The sequence below is a fragment of the Trematomus bernacchii genome, unplaced genomic scaffold (genome assembly GCF_902827165.1).
Source record: "Trematomus bernacchii unplaced genomic scaffold, fTreBer1.1, whole genome shotgun sequence".
NCBI lineage: Eukaryota > Metazoa > Chordata > Actinopteri > Perciformes > Nototheniidae > Trematomus > Trematomus bernacchii.
Genome location: NW_022987714.1, coordinates 16,427,285 through 16,446,915, shown reverse-complemented (window position 1 = coordinate 16,446,915; position 19,631 = coordinate 16,427,285). Strand labels below are relative to the sequence as shown.

Here is a 19,631-nt window from a genome sequence, read left to right as displayed (position 1 = left end):
TTTGATCTTTTGACAATCCCAGTGCTGACTAGTTCCATTCTATTAAAAAGAAGGATGATAACTCCAACACTCTGCAACTCACAGCAAAACGCGTAATATTAATGTTGTGCTGAACTGTCCCTTCAAATTCTTAAAAATCTTTAAAATTCCATGCTGCTCTGCTCTTACCTGTCACTACACCAAGTTGTGTCACAAGACAGAAAAGGCCTTTTTGTCTCTTGTGATAGAGTTATGCAGAAAAACAATAACATTTTACTCTAGCTGTTGGTCAGATTTGGTCTCTTACTGATTACATGTGTTGTTGCAGGTGAGCAGTGGAGGAGGAGGAGAGGCTCAGGAAGCTGCTGGGGATCGAGCTGCCGCTTGTCACCCTCAGCCTCATCACCCCCTCCTCCATCTGACGGCCCCCCTGCCCCCGGCCCCCCTGCCCCCCGCTGCCTCCCCCCTGCCCGATGCCAGCGCTGCCTCCCTGCCTCTGTCGGCCTGCCCCCCCTGCCACACACACTGCAGCTGCTGGCACAAGGTAGGAGGGAACACAGGGTTTAGTGGGCTTTGTTCATATTTATCAATAAAGCAAGTTTAATGATTCCAAAAAATAGTAACAAAAAAAGGATTTCCTTGATACTGTAGGTCATAGGTGGTTCTGGTTAGATCTTTTGGTATTCATAATTGGTTGCATGTGTGTTGTTCTTGAAATGGACAACGGTGCAAACGTGGTTGTGTCACATTTTATGTTATTGTCATTAGGTAAGGGATAAAATGCAGCGAGCCAGTCATTACAGTGAAAGGAACCCCAACGCCACAGCTGATTTTAAAATGACCAGACTTTTTTCTGTGTCCTTAGCAGCAGTCTGCTATCTTAAAAGAGCAGACCACTTAATGTCCAAATTGACCAATCAGAATCAAGTATTAAACAAAGCCTTGTTATATTGAATATATATAATCATTTATGAGAAATTGTATAATTATGACTGAAATAGCATTTTTGAAGCTGTCATATAAATGGCTTCATCAGTATCTTTTATAATTGAATTGTCATCATTGCCAGATTTAATAATTACCAACAACATCTGTCTCTGGCCTGCTCCATTCACAAAACAATATGATTTCCTGGAGAAGCTTCTTTTCAACAACAGATTCACTGTTCTAATGCTTCTCTGTGATTGGCTCAGCTGCTTTAGAGAGATAAGTCCTGTGATGTGATCATAGACTGTATATATAAATGGACGTAGTGTCCGTGACGTCACCCATAGGATTCTGCAGAGTTGCTGAGAAGCCCTTAGTAGGCGGAGTCGGCCACTGCCGTCTCGACAGTGACGTCAGAGTCTAACTCCCGCCTGCTCCAGCCTGATCTAAATAAGGGCAAAGAGGCGGAGGCGGGACCTGCTGCCACCGAGCTGGAAGCTCCAGAGCTAGCTGAGGCTAACAAGCTAAGCTTACATGCTCCCCGTCTGCACACTGCCGTCACATTTTACGTTTCTAAGGTAAGCGGACATGAAACTATTCAGCAAAACTATAAATAATAATCTAAGTTGAGTTTTTAGCATAATACTTCAGCATCGTAAAATCCCTTAACGTTTGTTTATAATTGTGCTAAATTCAACACTGGAATCAAGCAAATATTAATATGTTTGCATGACATTAGTTATTTATATTTTGCTATCACTTAATTATACGTTTAATAAATTTAAGTCAAGCTAAGGTACATGTGATGGTTGCTAATTAGTGCTCTTACCTGTGAGGCCTCCTCCAAACAGCATAATAACCAGACTGTATCATTAAAACTAGAAGTACCAGTTCTAGATCCTTGACTTTAGACAAGCAATTAAAAAGACAAAATCAACTAAATGTATTTAAAGACCAATCTTTATTTGAAGGTGCCTCTTAACCTGAAATATTGGTTATACAGTAATAGTATTGACAATCTAAAAAAACTGAGCAACTCAACAGTTAACTTTATATTTCTTATTGTCTAAAGCATTTATTATTTTCATTTTTCCCCTCTCATATTCAGTGTGGACGGATTGAGACAGCGTGGTGTCCAGAGAGCTGCAGAGACTTCAGGGAGAAACCTCTGTGTGATGGACGTCCTGTCTGTTGGTTTGGAGAGGACTGAGGGTCTTTCCTCTGTGAGGAGGACAAGGCCTGATGGAGGAGCCCATGCATAGCTGATACCACCTGATCAGGCCTAGTCTGTCACTTTATTTGACTAAATGTGTTTACTTGTACATTTAATAGGTTTATAGCTTCTTCCATATGTGCTTTTTATTTAAAACATTTTTGATGAACTTTTGGTTCACATTTCAATAAATTGTATTTGTATTTGCACTCCTTTTGTCCATTATTCTTACTGAAAATGTTAGATTACACATTCACATCTGACTGAAGATTGGCACCATTTATTTGTGACGTTGCAAACTCTGCGGTACAAGTGTTGTGAAGCTCATAAAGTGAGGCACATAGAAATAATCAGCTGATGAAGTGTAGATGTGGAAATACTGTAGGTGCATTCGATCAGCTGACTGTGTTTTTGCCACACTTTATAAGCCTATAACCACACCTTCTCTGAGGTGCAGCGTCACAAACAAATGATGGTCCTGATAGAGTACAAAAATATTCGGTGTGCAGATCTTTGTTTTCACAATAAAAGTGTAGTTTATTAGTGAATGTCCTGTACTGGTCTTAAAATCTCATAACATCAGCTTTTAATTTTCCTCTTGGATGTTCTTCTTGGCCCTCAGAGAAGGAGAACATGTTGAATCGTGTCTTTCAGGCATGTCCTTTCCTAACAAAAATTACAGGAAACATAAAACATATTATTGCAGAACAAGTGTGTTATTTATGAAAGAGGTGTGTTTGTGTTTAGGGGCTGTAGATATAATTATTTTGTAATTGTAATGTTTTATTTTATTTCAACAGTGAGCTACAAAGACAATCGGATTATGAATGAACAGTATGAAATTCATCAACATTGAAATATATTTTATTATCAAAATAATATTTAACTGTTATCAAAACTTAGTGCAACTGTAGAAGCTTGCTCTGTTCGGTTGTCTCACTGAAAGAATAACTTTTACCACGTTTTTTACAGACAATATTGAGAGATAAATAGTAGCAGTTGTCACTATGTGTTAAATATCTTTGCCTTCAATACATTAAATTAGAACGCTGACAAAGTCATATTGCTTGTTAACATCTAAATGTAACATTTTGCATGGAAGAAACCCTCAACTTAACTGATGTGTAGGTGATCTAGTATTTAGTATTGTTTAATGGAATGTATATCAGTGTATTAAAGTCAATACTTCATTTATTTAAACCAATATCTTTCTTGGTTCTTTGTACAGTATGAAAAGAGTCTTTGTACCTGTGCTGAAGTTCACTGCTGAGTCCAGTGCTGTCTCTCACTCTCTGGTCCAGCCTGTCTGCATCACCTGGACACTTTAAACAAACAGATATATATGTAAAGTACCATGTGTACAAACAATATAACTTATTCTCTTCTGTTGAACATCTTGGATTGTGTATTGTCCGAGTCAGGGTCCTTTTTATTTTACTGTAACTTTGGAAGAACAAATTAAATGCAATGAATAAGCTTAATTTTAACTGAAGCACACTAAACGTCTGATCTAATATTTTTAACAAATCATCCCTAAAGCATTGACTACTAGGCTATTCATCGTCCTTAAATGCAGGCATTAAGTTACATGTTCACGTTCTACAGCCACAATTAGTCGGTTTCACAAGTGTAATGAAAATCAAATGAATAGTAAGCATTGGTATTACCAATGCTTACTATTTATTTGATACCAATTTGGTAATACAATTAATAAAAACAACAAGGTTTGTGTTCGTTCTTCAGATATGACTGTGACGTTAACGTGTAAGCTCAATAATGAACTCCAGCTCAACCAACCATATTGTAATATCTAAGTAATCATCTTGAAATATGACATTAATAATTGTAATATACACACATCTTATTGTGAGGTTGATTTCACATACACTACGCTGCTCTTCAACACTACTTTGACGTTAGCTTGTCTACATAATCGAGCATAGCGAATTTAAATTAACCTTAGCGATGCATACAGTTACCTACCTAATAAAATATCTCTCTAAGTTACAAAGATGATCTTATTTTACCAACCTCAAACAGAAGCCGTTTGTTTTACAGTATTATCCCACATAACGCTTAACACTTCTCTATTACGTTTTAATTTGGAGGCTACGATTAGCATTGTTAGCACAGATGTAGCTACCACTCGCTTACATGCTAACCCAAGCCTTAAAGGTCCCATGACATGCTTTTCTGGTTATTACCCGTCCCCTTGTGTGTTATGTAGCTTTTTATGCATGTAAACCACATATGTCAAACCCAAGGCCCGGGGGCCAAATCAGGCCCGTGGTGGATTTAATTTCGGCCCGCAGGATAATTTCTAATTACTATTAGATCTGGCCCGCCGGTATATTGCACGCACACCTTCCTCAGCTCAGAGCCTGAGCCCAAACATTGATGAACTTGCACCCAAGATGAGATGCCAAGTATCTGGCTTGAACTAGCATCACAGAGCAGCACACTGAGTTAAATGGATGTTTCCTCTTGCACTTTTTCTCTCACGACAACAGGGCATGTTTGTTTTTTTCTTTGAGGGAAATAGTTTTTTTGAAGCTGTTGTTGGCCTGTGGAAAAATGTAATCATAAGAAATGACTCCGGAAAAGCTGCAGATAGAGCCATAAGAAATGACTCTGCAGATAGAGCCATAAGAAATGAATGCAACTGATTATTTAATGTTTAATGTTGTTTTTATAGGCAATAATTTAAGCTGTGTTAGTTCCAGGTTTAATATGTGCAATAAGTTCATTTCAATAAGTTCTGCAATAAACATTGAACCAGTCCGGCCCTCGACTAGTACCCATTTTTTTATTTTGGCCCACTGTGTATTTGAGTTTGACACCCGTGATGTAAACGGTCTGCAAAGTCACAAACCCTCAAAGTACACCCTGTAGCGAGTAAAACTCTAACACAGAAAATACCTGTCTATGCTGCCCCAGAACGCCTCGTTGGAGATTTTTCTTTTTCCAATTTTTTCTTCCTGAGTATAGTGACGTAACGATACCCAGGTCCAAATGGACCAATCCGCGGAGCTCCTCACACACACACACACACTCACTCAGCCTTATCTTTTCTCAGCCGCGGCTCCGCGGATCTCCGTACACACGCACTCACAGCCTGGCTGTGTCCGAATATCTAACTGAAAAACTCGGCCGTGACGTTAACTGTCAGCGTATTGACACTGCGAGCAACAGATATAGCTTGTTTAAAGTGTGTGCTGAGTGCATTGAAGTTGCGGAGATGTTTAACCCAGAACTCTGGCCTGAAGGCTCAGTTGTGAGGCGATATTATGAACCACGTAAAGCGGAGGTGATAATGGCTAGCAGAGCTAGTACTTTTACTGGTGCAAGGGTACTGAATGGAGCTACGGCTGTACTGCTTAGCTAAACTTTATGCGGGTTGGATCATTTAACTGTCGCGGGCTGCGCCTGGGCAACAGCGCTGCTGATAGGATCCGACGTGTAGTGGTGGACAACTTGCTACAAAAATGTGACATTCTATGCTTGCAAGAAACTTTTTTACCAAAGCAGGATTTGGGAAAGTCGAACTCTCTTAAAGGTAGGGTAGGTAAGTTTGAGAAACCGGCTCGAGATCGCTAGAATTTGAAAATACACAACCGGAGAAAATCTGCCACTTCCTTATAGAGCCCCTCCTCCAACACACACGAACGCTCACATGACCAATGAGGGCACTAGATAAGTTTGTGCACAGATGGAAGGCTGACAGGCAGGTAGGCCATCCAGTTATTTTAAAATGATTGGTCGTACCTTTTACAGTATTACGGCTTCCACAGATGAATTTTTTTTATGGATTTTTTGTCAAAGCACTTAAGATATTCATTGCTATCGGGATGTTAAGAGCATTCCATGGAATATAACAAAAAGTGTATCTCGAGCCGGTTTCTCAAACTTACCTACCCTACCTTTAATGGCAATTTTCACGTGGTTGGTGAGTCTACTACGGACCTATCTCTGGGAATAGTGAGAGGAAGGAGAGCAGGGGCCTGTGGCACAAAAAGCTGGACGCTGTCATTAATGTCATCAGGCTTGAAGTTGACTGGTGTATTGCTGTGCAGATCAAAATGAATAACAAGGAGTTTAGCATTCTCAATGTATATACACCGTATGAGTCACAAGATAATGAAGATGAATACCTGAACAGACTTGCTTTTATACATTCTTTTATTTCTGATAATCATTCCACCAGTGTTTATGTAGTGGGTGATATGAATGCTGACATATCAGACAAAAGTTCCTTGTTTTCTAAGCATATGCTACAGTTCTGTGATGATAACAATCTTATTTTATAAAGCCAAATACTTTTGCCTACAGATAGCTATTCATATATAAGCAAGGCCTGGCACACAACTTCATGGCTTGACCATTGCATAAGCACTGCTAATGCCCATGACATTTTAAGATCAATTGAGATTGTGTATGAGGCATCCATGTCTCATTCCTTTTGTAATGTCACTAGATTGTGATAGTCTCCCTGAGATGTCTCAGGAGGTTAAAAATGCCTGTAACACTAGAGTGGATTGGTCCAAGCTCACAAATGATGATAGGCTATTGTACTATGGGAGAACTGATGTCCTATTGAGTGATGTATATCTACCCAAAGTAGCAACTTTGTGTGTTGATGTGGGTTGTAATGAAAGCTCTCACCGTGAAGACCTCTGTAACATGTATGATTGTATTGTGGGAGCTGTATGTGAGGCCAGTAGACCGTGCTATACCTACTCTGGGAAGAGACACAACGTCAAGCCAGGGTGGAATAAACATGTGGCTGATCAACATGCTGAAGCTAAGAATGCTTTTAGGGCCTGGGTCCGGGCAGGAAGGCCCAGAGAGGGGCCTGTCCTGGATCTCAAAAAGCTTACAAATGCTAGATATAAATATGCAGTTCGTTATGTCAACAAACATACACAAACATTGAGAGCGGATTCTATGGCTGAAAAGCTCCTTCATAATGATGTTACTGGCTTCTGGAAGGAGGTGAGAGCTCTGAACAGGGCCAGTACGTCGTTACCATGTACCATAGAGGGAGTATCTGGAGCCTATAACATAGCTGAGTTGTGGAGGCAACTTTACTCTACTATACTTAATTGTGTTAAAAGTGACCCCTACAAGGTTGGTAATGTTGTGAAAAGTGACACAGTGGGAATCACAGCTAAAGAGGTTTATCGAGCAATTGCACAGCTAGCTGATAACAAAGCAAGCGGCTCTGACCGAATCACTGCAGAGCACCTTAAACTGGCAAGCCCAAAGGTTGCAGTTTTTCTTTCGATGTGTTTTACCGGCCTCATGACTCATGGTGTGTTGCCGGACTCCATGTTGACTGTTACCTTGGTGCCTGTCATTAAGGACAAAGCGGGCAAGGTAGGGGGCTTGGATAATTATAGACCAATTGCTCTAGCCAGTGTGTTATCCAAAGTCCTGGAAATAATTTTGTTGGATAGATTATGTTCTTATTTATGTACCTCAGATAACCAGTTTGGCTTCAAGGCTAAGCATGGTACTGAGCTATGCATCTATGCTTTGAAGGAAATGGTAGAAACATATAGAAGACAGAATTCCACTGTTCTGATTGGTTTTATTGATGCCTCTAAGGCTTTTGACCGAGTTAACCATCATAAACTGTTTTTAAAATTGAAACAAAGGGGTGTGCCCAACAGTATAATTAGGATCCTGGCTTATTGGTATGCCAACCAGAGCATGAGGATACAATGGGGGAATGCAGTCTCGGCGCCATTTGGTGTTAGTAATGGAGTTCGCCAGGGGGGGCTCCTCTCACCATGCCTTTTTAATATCTATATGAATGATCTATCAGATGATTTAAGTGGCTGTAAAACAGGATGTGTGATTGGTGATGTGATTGTAAACCATCTTATGTATGCCGATGATTTGGCTATTGTTTCTCCTAGCAGTGCTGGATTTCAACAGTTGCTAAATATATGTTCTGATTATGGTGTCAAATTGGATGTTAAATACAATGCTAAGAAGAGCGCTGTAATGATCTGCAGAGCAAAAGGGGATAAGAACCTTGGTTTTCCAACATTCTATCTGTCAGGACAGGTGCTGTCTGTTTGCTGTAACACTAAGTATCTGGGACACATCATTACAGATGAAATGGCTGATGATGATGACATGTATAGACAGCGGCGTGTCTTATATACACAAGCTAACATGTTGGCTAGAAAATTCTCGTGTTGTTCAGATAAGGTTAAGGTGAACCTGTTTAGAGCTTATTTTACTCCTCTTTATACTGCCCCTTTGTGGGTCAAGTTTAAGAAGGCGAGCCTCCAGAAGCTCCAGGTTGCTTATAATGATTGTTTGCGTATACTGCTAAGAAAACCAAGGTGGTGCAGTGCAAGTGAAATGTTTTGTAATGCACGAGTCAACACGTTCCATGCTCTCTTGAGAAATCTGATGTACAAATTCATCTGTCGATTGAATGTTTCTCATAACTCTGTCATTATGCTGCTTTCAAATCCGTGTCTCAGTGCTGTACGATACCAGTCACCTCTGTGGAAACATTGGTATAACTGCCTTTTTAAAATTTATATTTGAGTGTTGTATGTCTTTTAAAAAAATGGACCAAGAGTCTCTTTAAATAAAGCTGATGATGATGTGTGTGTGTGCTCAGGCTGAGTTCCGCGGTGTCTCGCTGTCTCGCAGACCCCACGCAGCAACCAGGAAACGACACCAGTAATCCAGCTCACACTGTCCGCTCCTCGAGCCTCAAAGGGCAGAGCAGCGAGCCCCGCAACGTCCCGCCAACACGGCACCCAGACCCCACGCAGCATTCTCATCTGTTTGTCATTACTGGTGTCATTTTCTGGTTGCTAACAAACGCCATTGTAACACATAATCACTGATGTTCAGCTGTAACGGTGGTGGACTCATCAGAACAGAGTGGGCGAGCTGACCAATCAGAGCACAGTGGGCTCATAGGGAGGGGGGGGCAGGAGCTCCAACAAGCCTTTTAGGACAGAGAGTGAATACACATACTATACAGAGATGCTGTATGAGAAACCAATGTGATTTTGGAACATTGAACAATGTAAATCTATTCTAGTAGACCTCAACAATGGAATTATGATCAGTAGAAATGGCCATGTCATGGGACCTTTAACATTCATTACGTTAGCTGATTAAAATCAAACACATAAATAAAGTACTCGAATTTCACTTACCGCAAAACCGCATTCATGCACCGTCTGTTTTAACCGCAGAGCGAGTCACAATAGTCCGATATATAAGCATGAAGAACAAACAAACACGGCCGAGTTCAAGTTATGTTCCCCGGATGAGCAGAGTCCCTGTAGCATCACGGAGCTGCTAGCAGAGAGACAAGAAGCTTACATCAGCAGTCACTGGACAGAGCTGTCACTCAATGTGACCACGCCCTAATTTATGCATAACTTTAAGGCTTAATATTAATTAAACAGATGAGTTGAGAAAAAAATTCACCCCCCCCCACAGTTGTCATGAAGGGGGAATCTAACTATACAGAGAATATGGTTTTTCCAACCCGGTATCACGGCAAGACGTGAACATGTGATGATTTACCATGCTGGGAGACGTGAAGATGTCACGATTTCGTCCCTTCAAACGTGACAGTTACACGGTATTGTTAACATGGCCCAACCAGTGGAGATATACCCGGAAATGCCAAGCAAATGCTACCCCGACGGTCGGTTGTTATTGTCAATATTAATATAATAATGATTTATTTTGTAATAGTCACACTCGATTTCGCCGATGTTCTTGTTGCCCCAGCTGGTCGACACCTCTTTTAGCAGAAACAAAGGCTACATTAATGTATTAAATCGATGTTAATCCATGTGTGTGGATGTGGAATTAACGGACTTGACGTTGTGCGATTGCGTTGCCAGGCAACAGCTTCGGTTCATGTTAATTTACAAACTCTTCAACTAGAACCGTAGTTATATTTAAAAACATTTTAGAAGGCCTCACGAAATACTTTAATGTAAATTAAAATGTAAATGTGAAGGAATGTGTATATAACAAAATACATCCGTCATAAAAAAATACCGGAAACAGACGTAGGCAAGGTCCTCAGCTCGGTGATTCGATGGTTTAGCCGCAATGCACGTTGGGATATAGTGTTTATGCGATGTGAAATCCGAAAACATTTTTAAAAATAAAATAATACTTTATTCCGAGTGTGCTTGCTTTTCTCTTTGAAAGTCATCACATAACGGCATTGTAATACACGGTTCGGCTGCATTAAATATTACATATCTGCCCTAGTTCTCTATTTATAAGAGCCCTGATGAGATTCTAGACAAACAGGAAGAACTGCCGCCAAAACTGAAAACGTGACGTGGATCATAAATATATCAGCAATTAAACAACATCTTCAATTTCTCTTCACACAATACGTCTCCTTGCAGTATCAATACTAATTTGGCTGACTTTCATATTTGATCCAATTGGTAGATAGGTTATATTTACACCATAACGGTGCACAGCTGATTTGTAGTTTTTAAAGATATTACTGATTTTCTTTGAATATAAGAATGTAAATACTGAGTTGAGAGAATAGTCAGTGGATCTATGGATTCAGAATTTCAATAGCTTACCATTAAATGACGGATATACCTTTCTGTCTGTGATGTTTTACAAATCAGATATTAGAAGTAAAACATGTGAAATAATATAGCAATATCCTGTACAATTATGTGAAAACATGAATAAAACTACACATCTTCAGATGTTATACATACACAAGTGTCTTACACTAATAATACAAAGTTATTATGGCTGTGTGTACCTTGTGTGCACCGCCTAGTGGTTAAAGCACGTTATTGAATTAGTTGTGTATATGATATGTCAATAAACCTTAGAAAATCTTGAAATCTTGAAAGGGATGTGCAAAATAGCCATTATATACAGTCTTTAATTAACTATTAGTAGAGAATAACGAGTAATGAATATACTTCATAGAGATCTGCAGATAAACGTTTAGTCTTCTCAAGCACCAACTATCAAATATCTCTCCTGATTGTTGGCATTTGACAATCACCTTCCCTGAATTTTACTCAGGTGTAACTAAAGCCTGATTTAAGGGTTGTTTATATTTCACATCATTAATCAGAATCTGCAAAGTAACTAAAATAAATGTATTGGAGTAAAAATACCAGGTTAACCTCTGAATTGTAGTGGAGTAGAATTGCTGTTTTGTTTAGCAATGGATATTGAATATGGAATAAAGGTTTTGACAAGACCTGGTGTAACAATAATCAAAAAGGACATTAAAAGAGCTCCAGATGTTAATTATCTAAACAAAACAGCACACCTGAAATGTATATTTAAATACTTTATTAAGGGCAGTGAATTAATTTGTTCTGTATGTTTTTCAAATCAGTGTTATACAGTAAGTGTCATAGACAGTGTTACATTGCTATTATTATCCTTAAAATATATATAAAACAAAACCACTTATGATCTTTTTATTTGAGTGGTTTACTAATGACAGTTAATTCTGTTTTTGCTATTGATGGTTTCATTTTTGTGAAAAATAATACATAGGTAGATAGGCTGTATTTACACCGTTATGGTGTAAATATAACCTATCTACCAATTGGATCAAATATAAAAGTCAGCCGAATTAGTATTGATACTGCAAGGCTTCGTATTGTGTGAAAACAAATCTAAGATGTTGTTTAATTGCTGATATATTTATGATCCACGTCACGTTTTCAGTTTTGGCGGCAGTTCTTCCTGTTTGTCCAGAAGTCTTCTCATCAGGGCTCTATAAATAGAGAACTACGGCAGATATGTAATATTTAATGCAGCCGAACCGTGTATTACAGTGCCGTTATGTGATGACTTTCAAAGAGAAAAGCAAGCACACTCGGAATAAAGTATTATTTTATTTAAAAAAAATGTGTTCGGATTTCACATCGCATAAACACCATTTCCCAACGTGCATTGCGGCTAAACCATCGAATCACCGAGCTGAGGACCTTGCCTACGTCTGTTTCCGGTATTGTTAATGACGGATGTATTTTGTTATACACACATTTAAATTTAAATTTACATTAAAGTATTTCGTGAGGCCTTCTAAAATGTTTTTAAATATAACTACGGTTCTAGTTGAAGAGTTTGTAAATTAACATGAACCGAAGCTGTTGCCTGGCAACGCAATCACACAACGTCACGTCCGTTAATTCCACATCCACACACATGGATTAACATCGATTTAAAGGTCCCATGTCATGGCCATTTCTACTGATCATAATTCCATTGTTGAGGTATACTAAAATAGATTTATATTGTGCAATTTTCCAAACTCACATTGGTTTCTCATACAGCATCTCTGTAAACTACGTGTATTCACTGAATTTCACTCTCTGCCTTTAACGGCTCGTTGTAGCTCCAATAGCTCCAGCCCCCACCCTCCCTGTGGGCACAGTGTGCTCTGATTGGTCGGGACGTTGTGAATCGCGCTGAGCTCCGTGGAGGTGTTGTTTCCTTGTTTAGCATACACAGCGAAACACAGCCAATCTCATCCTGAGCACACACAAACTCACAGCCGAAGTAAAAACAATAAGTGTGGCTTGATATTGAGTAAGAAAAAGGTTGATAAACGCTGTGAGAATGGGTCTGCAGAGAGAATTTCCCAACTGTCTGTTATCAGCCTGCAGCCAGGGAGGAGAAATCAGCAGAGCTGCCTGTGTGTGAGGAAGTCCGTGGATTGGTCAATTTGGACCAATCAGCGGGGGCTTAACGTAACGGCTCCGCGGACGTAACATAATGGCTCCACGGATTGGTCCATTTCGTTCCGGGTACGGGGTTACGTCACCCCGTCCCGGGAGAATCAAATGGGCAATGACGTATCTCCAACGAGGCGTTTTGGGGAGGTATTTTCTGTGTTAGAGTTTTACTCGCTACAGGGTGTACTTTGAGGGTTTTGACTCTGCACACCGTTTACATGCATAAAAACCTTCATAACACACAAGGGGACGGGTAATAACCGGAAAAGCATGACATGGGACCTTTAATACATTAATGTAGCCTTTGTTTCTGCTAAAAGAGGTGTCGACCAGCTGGGGCAACAAGAAAATCGGCGAAATCGAGTGTGACTATTAAAAAATAAATCATTATTATATTAATATTGACAATAACAACCGACCGTCGGGGTAGCATTTGCTTGGCATTTCCGGGTATATCTCCACTGGTTGGGCCATGTTAACAATACCGTGTAACTGTCACGTTTGAAGGGACGAAATCGTGACATCTTCACGTCTGCCAGCATGGTAAATCGTCACATGTTCACGTCTTGCCGTGATACCGGGTTGGGTTTTTCAAACCACGATATAAACATGTATATTTCTGCTGTAAAGTTGGGCATTTTAACATGGGGGTCTATAAAAATTGCTCCCTTCTGCAGACTGCTCCTACTGGCCACTAGATGAACTGCAGTTTGAGGCACTTCCTTATAGGCTTCCCGGCTCTGCCCCAGAGTTTGCCGCTTGGATGTGATGTTGGTCTTTCTTATATCCAGAACATCAGGCTATCACAATGATAATATAAGAAAAAAAATGTAAATGTTATATAACTTGCCATCAACAATGACAGATTTCTGACTTTCATAACTTCATAACGAACCACAAATGTCAAAATAGCTTGTGGTCCTAGCCATGTGTGTCACTTTTAGTGTCCCCCAGAAACAGTTTCCATTGTGTTATGAGCTTCTTGTTTTCCTAATCAGTACTTTTTGTAAAATCTGTGCACGTGTCATCAAATAAATATTTCCAGGAGTTGTCGAGTTGGGTAACGTTTCTAAACGCTGCACATGTGTTGTCAAGTTGATGAGGCTCTTCCTTCATTTGCCTGTTTTTTGATACGTTTGATTTTTTTACGTATGCATCACTTCTGAAGCTGCAGCGCGGTTCTCCTAATGGAAATGTTTTTGGTTGCTGTAGCGCATTTGCACTTGTCTCACTGTTATTTCTAAATAGTTGATTGCACTTATTGTTAATCGCTTTGGATAAAAGCTGACAGCTCAGCTCTGTATTTATTGAAATGATCACCTCAAACTCCAATTTATTTTTGTCTTCAGCAAGTCCTTCTGCACGTTGTCCTGCTGCACATACATCAGCTATTCAGGCCAGGAAAACAAAACGATGCTAATGCTAGCTTTCACTCCAAATACATGTGATTAGTTAAGCTAACAGGTTATCATCAGGGCTACCACTAACGATTATTTTTATCATCCATTATTTTGCTTATAATTTTCTACATCAATTGATTGTCGTCCAAGGTAGTGTCTATATGTCTTTGAAGGTTGCTTCAGTCGAAAACCCTAAAACATGTTGTATAATATGTTATGAAAAAGAGAAAGCAGGAACATCTCCATATTTTAGAGACTGAAAACAGCATTTTCTGCACTTTTTTGTAAAAGTGACATTAATCAGTCATTGATTTTCTTAATTGTTGACTATTATTTTTCTATTGAAGGATTAGTTGAGTTAGAGTTGCAGGTTATCATACATGGCTGGCAAATTAGGTAAATATTTAAAAAGCCTCTTCCGATCAACGACTAAGTTATTATTTTTTATTACAAAAGAGTCACGTGTTTGCCCGAGTTTTCTAACACCAGCTGTTTTGAGTTAAAAATGTTTTTTTTAACAGCTTCATATTAAACAGATGTGTTGCATCATATCAATTACATAAACAAACATGTTATTACTTTATTCAAGTATAATAAGTATTTACTTCTGACACTAACTTCTTCTTTGCTAAATGTGAGACATGGTTGCTTCGGTTTGCTATGTCATACATAAAACAAACTGTTTGCATTAACCCTCAAAAGTTGTGAGCTGTGTGTGTGTGTGCAGATGCAAACATTGTTATGACAGCTGCTAAAGATCCTGTAGGAAATACAAATAAAACAGTGACATGTTTGGTCAGATTCCATACTTTAGAAGTTCATAATCTCCCTATTTGGACTTAACCTTGACTTTTCACCTTTTACCACCAGTGTAGTGACTAATCTCAAACTGGTAGAGCTGGACATGGAGTTTGAACCATCAGTCTTCTTTCTGGTAAAGATAAATGTTTTGAAATGTGAAGAAATCTAACTCTTTGTGTAAAACAAATACAATTCTCAAGCAACAGGATCAGTAGTAAAACACTACATGCCTAAATATTGATGATAAAAGAGGACAGGAAAGAGTTGTTTACACAAATGTGGTCCCTCTGCATGGATGTGTTGTAATTAAAGGTGGAGTGAGAGGTGGGGGTTTCCCAAAGAGTAACCCTCCCTTACAGTAAAGTGTGGGATCATATTGCAGAGAGCTAATGAGGGATTATCGAGACATGAATCAGGACTTGGAGGTCTCTATCAATGCAGTTGAGAGAGAAGTGAAAATAAAGTCAAAGAAATGTTACGCTGTGTTTTCAGTCCCTCTGTAGATGTACACACAGGAACAGGCAGACTGTTTAAACATGTACGAGCAGTGAAGGGAAAGTACCCGGCTCAGAGAGGAGCGTTTGTATTTAGTGTTTTGTTGCCCTTGGCTCCTGCTTAGTGCAGGTCAGCACATTTCTCTGTGCTGAAATCAACCCTCTGTGGTGTGTGTGTCTGCGAGTGTGTGCATGTGTGTCTCCAGTGAATCCCCAGGAAGTTATAAATGCTCTCACTCTCTCTCTCTGTGGCTCCCTTTCCTTCCCTCAGTGCTCTGAAGCCTATGACAGGGTTTCTTTGTAGACCAGAGTCACGTACATGACCTACAGTAAAGCAGCTTTTGGCCAGATGTAGACAGATTTAAATGTGACTCGCATCTTTTAGCGTATTGTTATGGTTTAATGTCCCACAACTTTACTATTTGGTGGCTCTATTCTGCTTTTGGGGGTTTTCCATTTCCTGTAGCGTGTTATATAGGTTGTTGTGCATGTAAATGGTCTGCAAAGGCTACAATCCAAAAGCTAACATAAGATATGATAAAACTCCATACGACCAATACCATCTGTTGTTCTTCAAGGTTTTAAACTTGCATGAGTTTAATTTAACGTGAAACAGATGGATGCTGATTCACACTAGAGAAAAAATAGTTGAATACGATTTTCTTCAGCAGGATGCTGCAACAGTGCAGCGTTACAAACAGCACATACAGTACACATGTGCAAAACTGCATAATCACCCCATTATATGAGTGCTTTATATATCTATAAAAACAGTACCAGTGTCAGAATTAGCCGCAGAGTTAATGACTTTTGTAAGAGAGGGGAGGAGGAGTTGCTGTGAGCACACATGCTGGGTTTTATAGGTTTCAGGTTGTTTTTATACTATGACTGCTACTAGGTGTGTTGGGGAATTGCACATGCTTTCTAAATATCCGCTTCTTAGTTTAACTCCCACACTCCTTATCTTACTATTTATTTCTTATCCCCCCTCCTGCTGACTTGTGCTACTCTTTTTACTTGGTGTACCTACAGTGTGACAGTCAGACTCTCCTTCCCCTCACATACAGTCTGCAGACAGAGAGTTGGCACGGAGGGCAGTAACATGCGGATGTGGCAGCAGCGCACTTAATTGTTTTCAGATCTACCGGTCCATGCTGTGCGTGTGTGTGTATGATTGCAATGCAGGCACTAACACATGTTGGTGTTTCTTTGAAATAGTAAGAGAGCAAACACACTTATAATTTCTAGTTTTACGAGTCAGTATTTTGAGTTGTATTCCTGTTTAACCTTATGATAAGAAGTAACCTTAATTTATACAAAGAGTAGATATTGAAAAATAAAAATAAAAATATTTAATCTACAAACTGGTTGTAAACATAGCAATGTATTTCGGCTAGTAACTTAAATACTGAACCATTGGGTCCATGTTCCATACATCACAGAGCCTACTATCCTACATTGCAAGATACAGTGAATGGTTGTTGTGCAAAAAAAAAACATTGGCCTTTAGAGAAGGATTTTTGTTTTGATGTTATCTGAAGGCCACCGTAATTCTCCAACACCATTGGAAAAAAACAACAACTGCAATCTTGTAAATAGAAGGGTGAGTCGAGGGGTATTCAGTTGGTTGCAATCCACAGCCTCAATGCTAGATGCTGCCAAATACTACACACTGTGTCTTTAACTGTGGGGATTTTCCCCTCATCAATCAGAGGGTCAAAAACAGTTCAAACTATATAGGCGCGTTCACACCAAGTACTTTTCCCACAGTAGTTCATGAGAGTTCTTTTAGTTCTGATGAACTAAAGCAGATCGCGTTCACACCAAAATGAGTTCCTGGGGGTGGATTAGGCAAATGAGCCGCTGACGTCACTTCTTCTGCTTTGGTTTTACTGGCAGGCCGCAAACAACTTCACGGCGAGTACAGTAGGTGGCGGTATGCACCTTAAAGTTGCAATCCGCCAAAAAACCGAGAGAAGAAGAAAAAAAACTTCCGCTTCCGCTGTATGCTTCTGTTTACCTTCCGACCTCAGTCAGACACGCTATGGAGTTGACTGAAGTTGTGGTTTTGGTGCTCGTGTTACACAGCTTCGTAACTGAGTTATTTAAGCCAATAACTCAGCCACAAATACAGATCGACCATTCAAATGCAATAGCAATGCTGATTCGGAGGCGAAGGCGGTTAAGAAGCCTTAACAAAAGGACTGGACGGCGACAAGCACACGCTATGGACATGTTTCGTCGTAGGACAGCTGAGGATGATGACCGTTATCACGCCCAAAGAACAGCAATGGTACGTTCAGTAAATCACATTAATACTATCTAATGTAGGATTTATGGAGTTATGTAGGGCTAATTTGTGTCTTTGTATGTGTTCCAGATATGCGGTGCTTGATGAAGCGAAACGACTGCAACATGGACAATATCAAAATCCAGGTGGCAGCATGTTGCGTATTGCATAACCTGTGTGAGCGTCGTGGTGATGAGTACAGGGAGGAATGGACTGCCTTACCGGCGACCCAGCTTGATGGGCCAGCGCCAGACATTGTTGAGGCTGGGGGGCAAGACACGCGCACAGCCCTTATGACGCATCTGAACAGCATGTAAATTGACAATAAAGCTGATCTTTTGTACAGTGCTTTGGTTCTCTTTTATTTACCACAGTCAGACAAAATTACAATAGTGCATACACACCTTAGTGCAAAGATAAAATGTCAGTATCAAAACAGTACTCATACTGTATATTAATGAGTATATCATGTTGAATGTGTGTTAAAGACAATGGGATGAGGTTGAAGGCTCTTAAAAAAGCTTTTGTATACCATCTTTACTGTGATAAATACATACATGTTAAGCATACACACCTGAAGAACTACGTACGTGCAGCAGATCATCTTCACTGTGTGTTGTCGCCCAGAACCGCACCATACAGGTGAAATAGAGTAGAAATACTGTCAGCAGAACAATGCACTTCATCAGTCATGACTTTTCAATATTTATAATAGTTTTTAAGTACTTTAAAATAGCTAAGTAATAATGAGCAATGATGACAACCATTCATATTTTGTTTATTACAAATTAAAGTAAAATATACACAAGTGTCTTGATTAAATGATTGTAGAATAAGGATTTTGGACGTTTGCCCTGCAGCCATGAATTGCATTAAAAGCAGCAAGAAACTTTGAATTGATTTCATTTTATACACATTTATATCCGAGTAGGCAATATCAATATAATCAATTACATGTCATTCATTTATGATATAAAGTCTATGCCTAGGTGGTGCATATTCTGGAAAATCAATTGAGAAACAAAAAAAGAACAAAATCTCAAATTAAGTTTAAATGACTTCTTCTGATTTGTCTGACCATAGGAAAGAGTTAGATAAGAAATAATACCACTAACATGTCTGTAGTATTGCACAGTAAATAGGCTCAGCAGTTAACACCTTTATTATATATCCTCCTGAGAGGAACTCAGTTCACTAACTCCTATGTTCCCTTACTATAATTAATTAAAATATTGAACTCACAACACTGTTAATTACAAACTTAACCATTTATCTTTCTATAAATAGTGTTTGTGTTGATGGACGCCATTTTGAAATACAATTGAATGATCTTTTTCAAAGCCACATATATGGGGTGGGACACAATAAATAAAGCTTCGCCAGTTTCATGGTGTCATGATGGTATCAGAATAATCACTTACATGTGATGTATAGGATGCTACACAGGTCACCATAAAGATAAAGTGTCAGGAGAAATAAGCAAGATACATTTTCTGTTTAATCGCCATGTAGGTTCTCTTTTATTTATCAGCAGCAGATCAATAAGTGTCAGTAGTATCAAAACAATATAATAACAGTGGCAATATATATATATATATATAAAAAATAACATATATATATATATATAAAAAATAACAATAGGCTCAGCAGCAGACACACCTTAGTGCAAAGTTAGGTGTCAGTATTGATAACAGTATATATATATATATATATATATATATACATACTGTTATCAATACTGACACCTAACTTTTATATATATATATATTATAATACAAAATGTAC

At 39.1% G+C, this 19,631-nt stretch overlaps 1 protein-coding gene across 1 annotated transcript in view; it reads left to right on the top strand.

Moving 5' to 3' along the window:
* zcchc14 (zinc finger, CCHC domain containing 14) overlaps window positions 1-19,631 on the top strand; it is a 68,697-nt gene that overhangs the window by 3,107 nt on the left and 45,959 nt on the right. Inside the window, 1 exon segment of the mRNA XM_034141374.1 lies at window positions 308-523. Within this exon segment, the coding sequence (XP_033997265.1) occupies window positions 308-523 (216 nt within the window).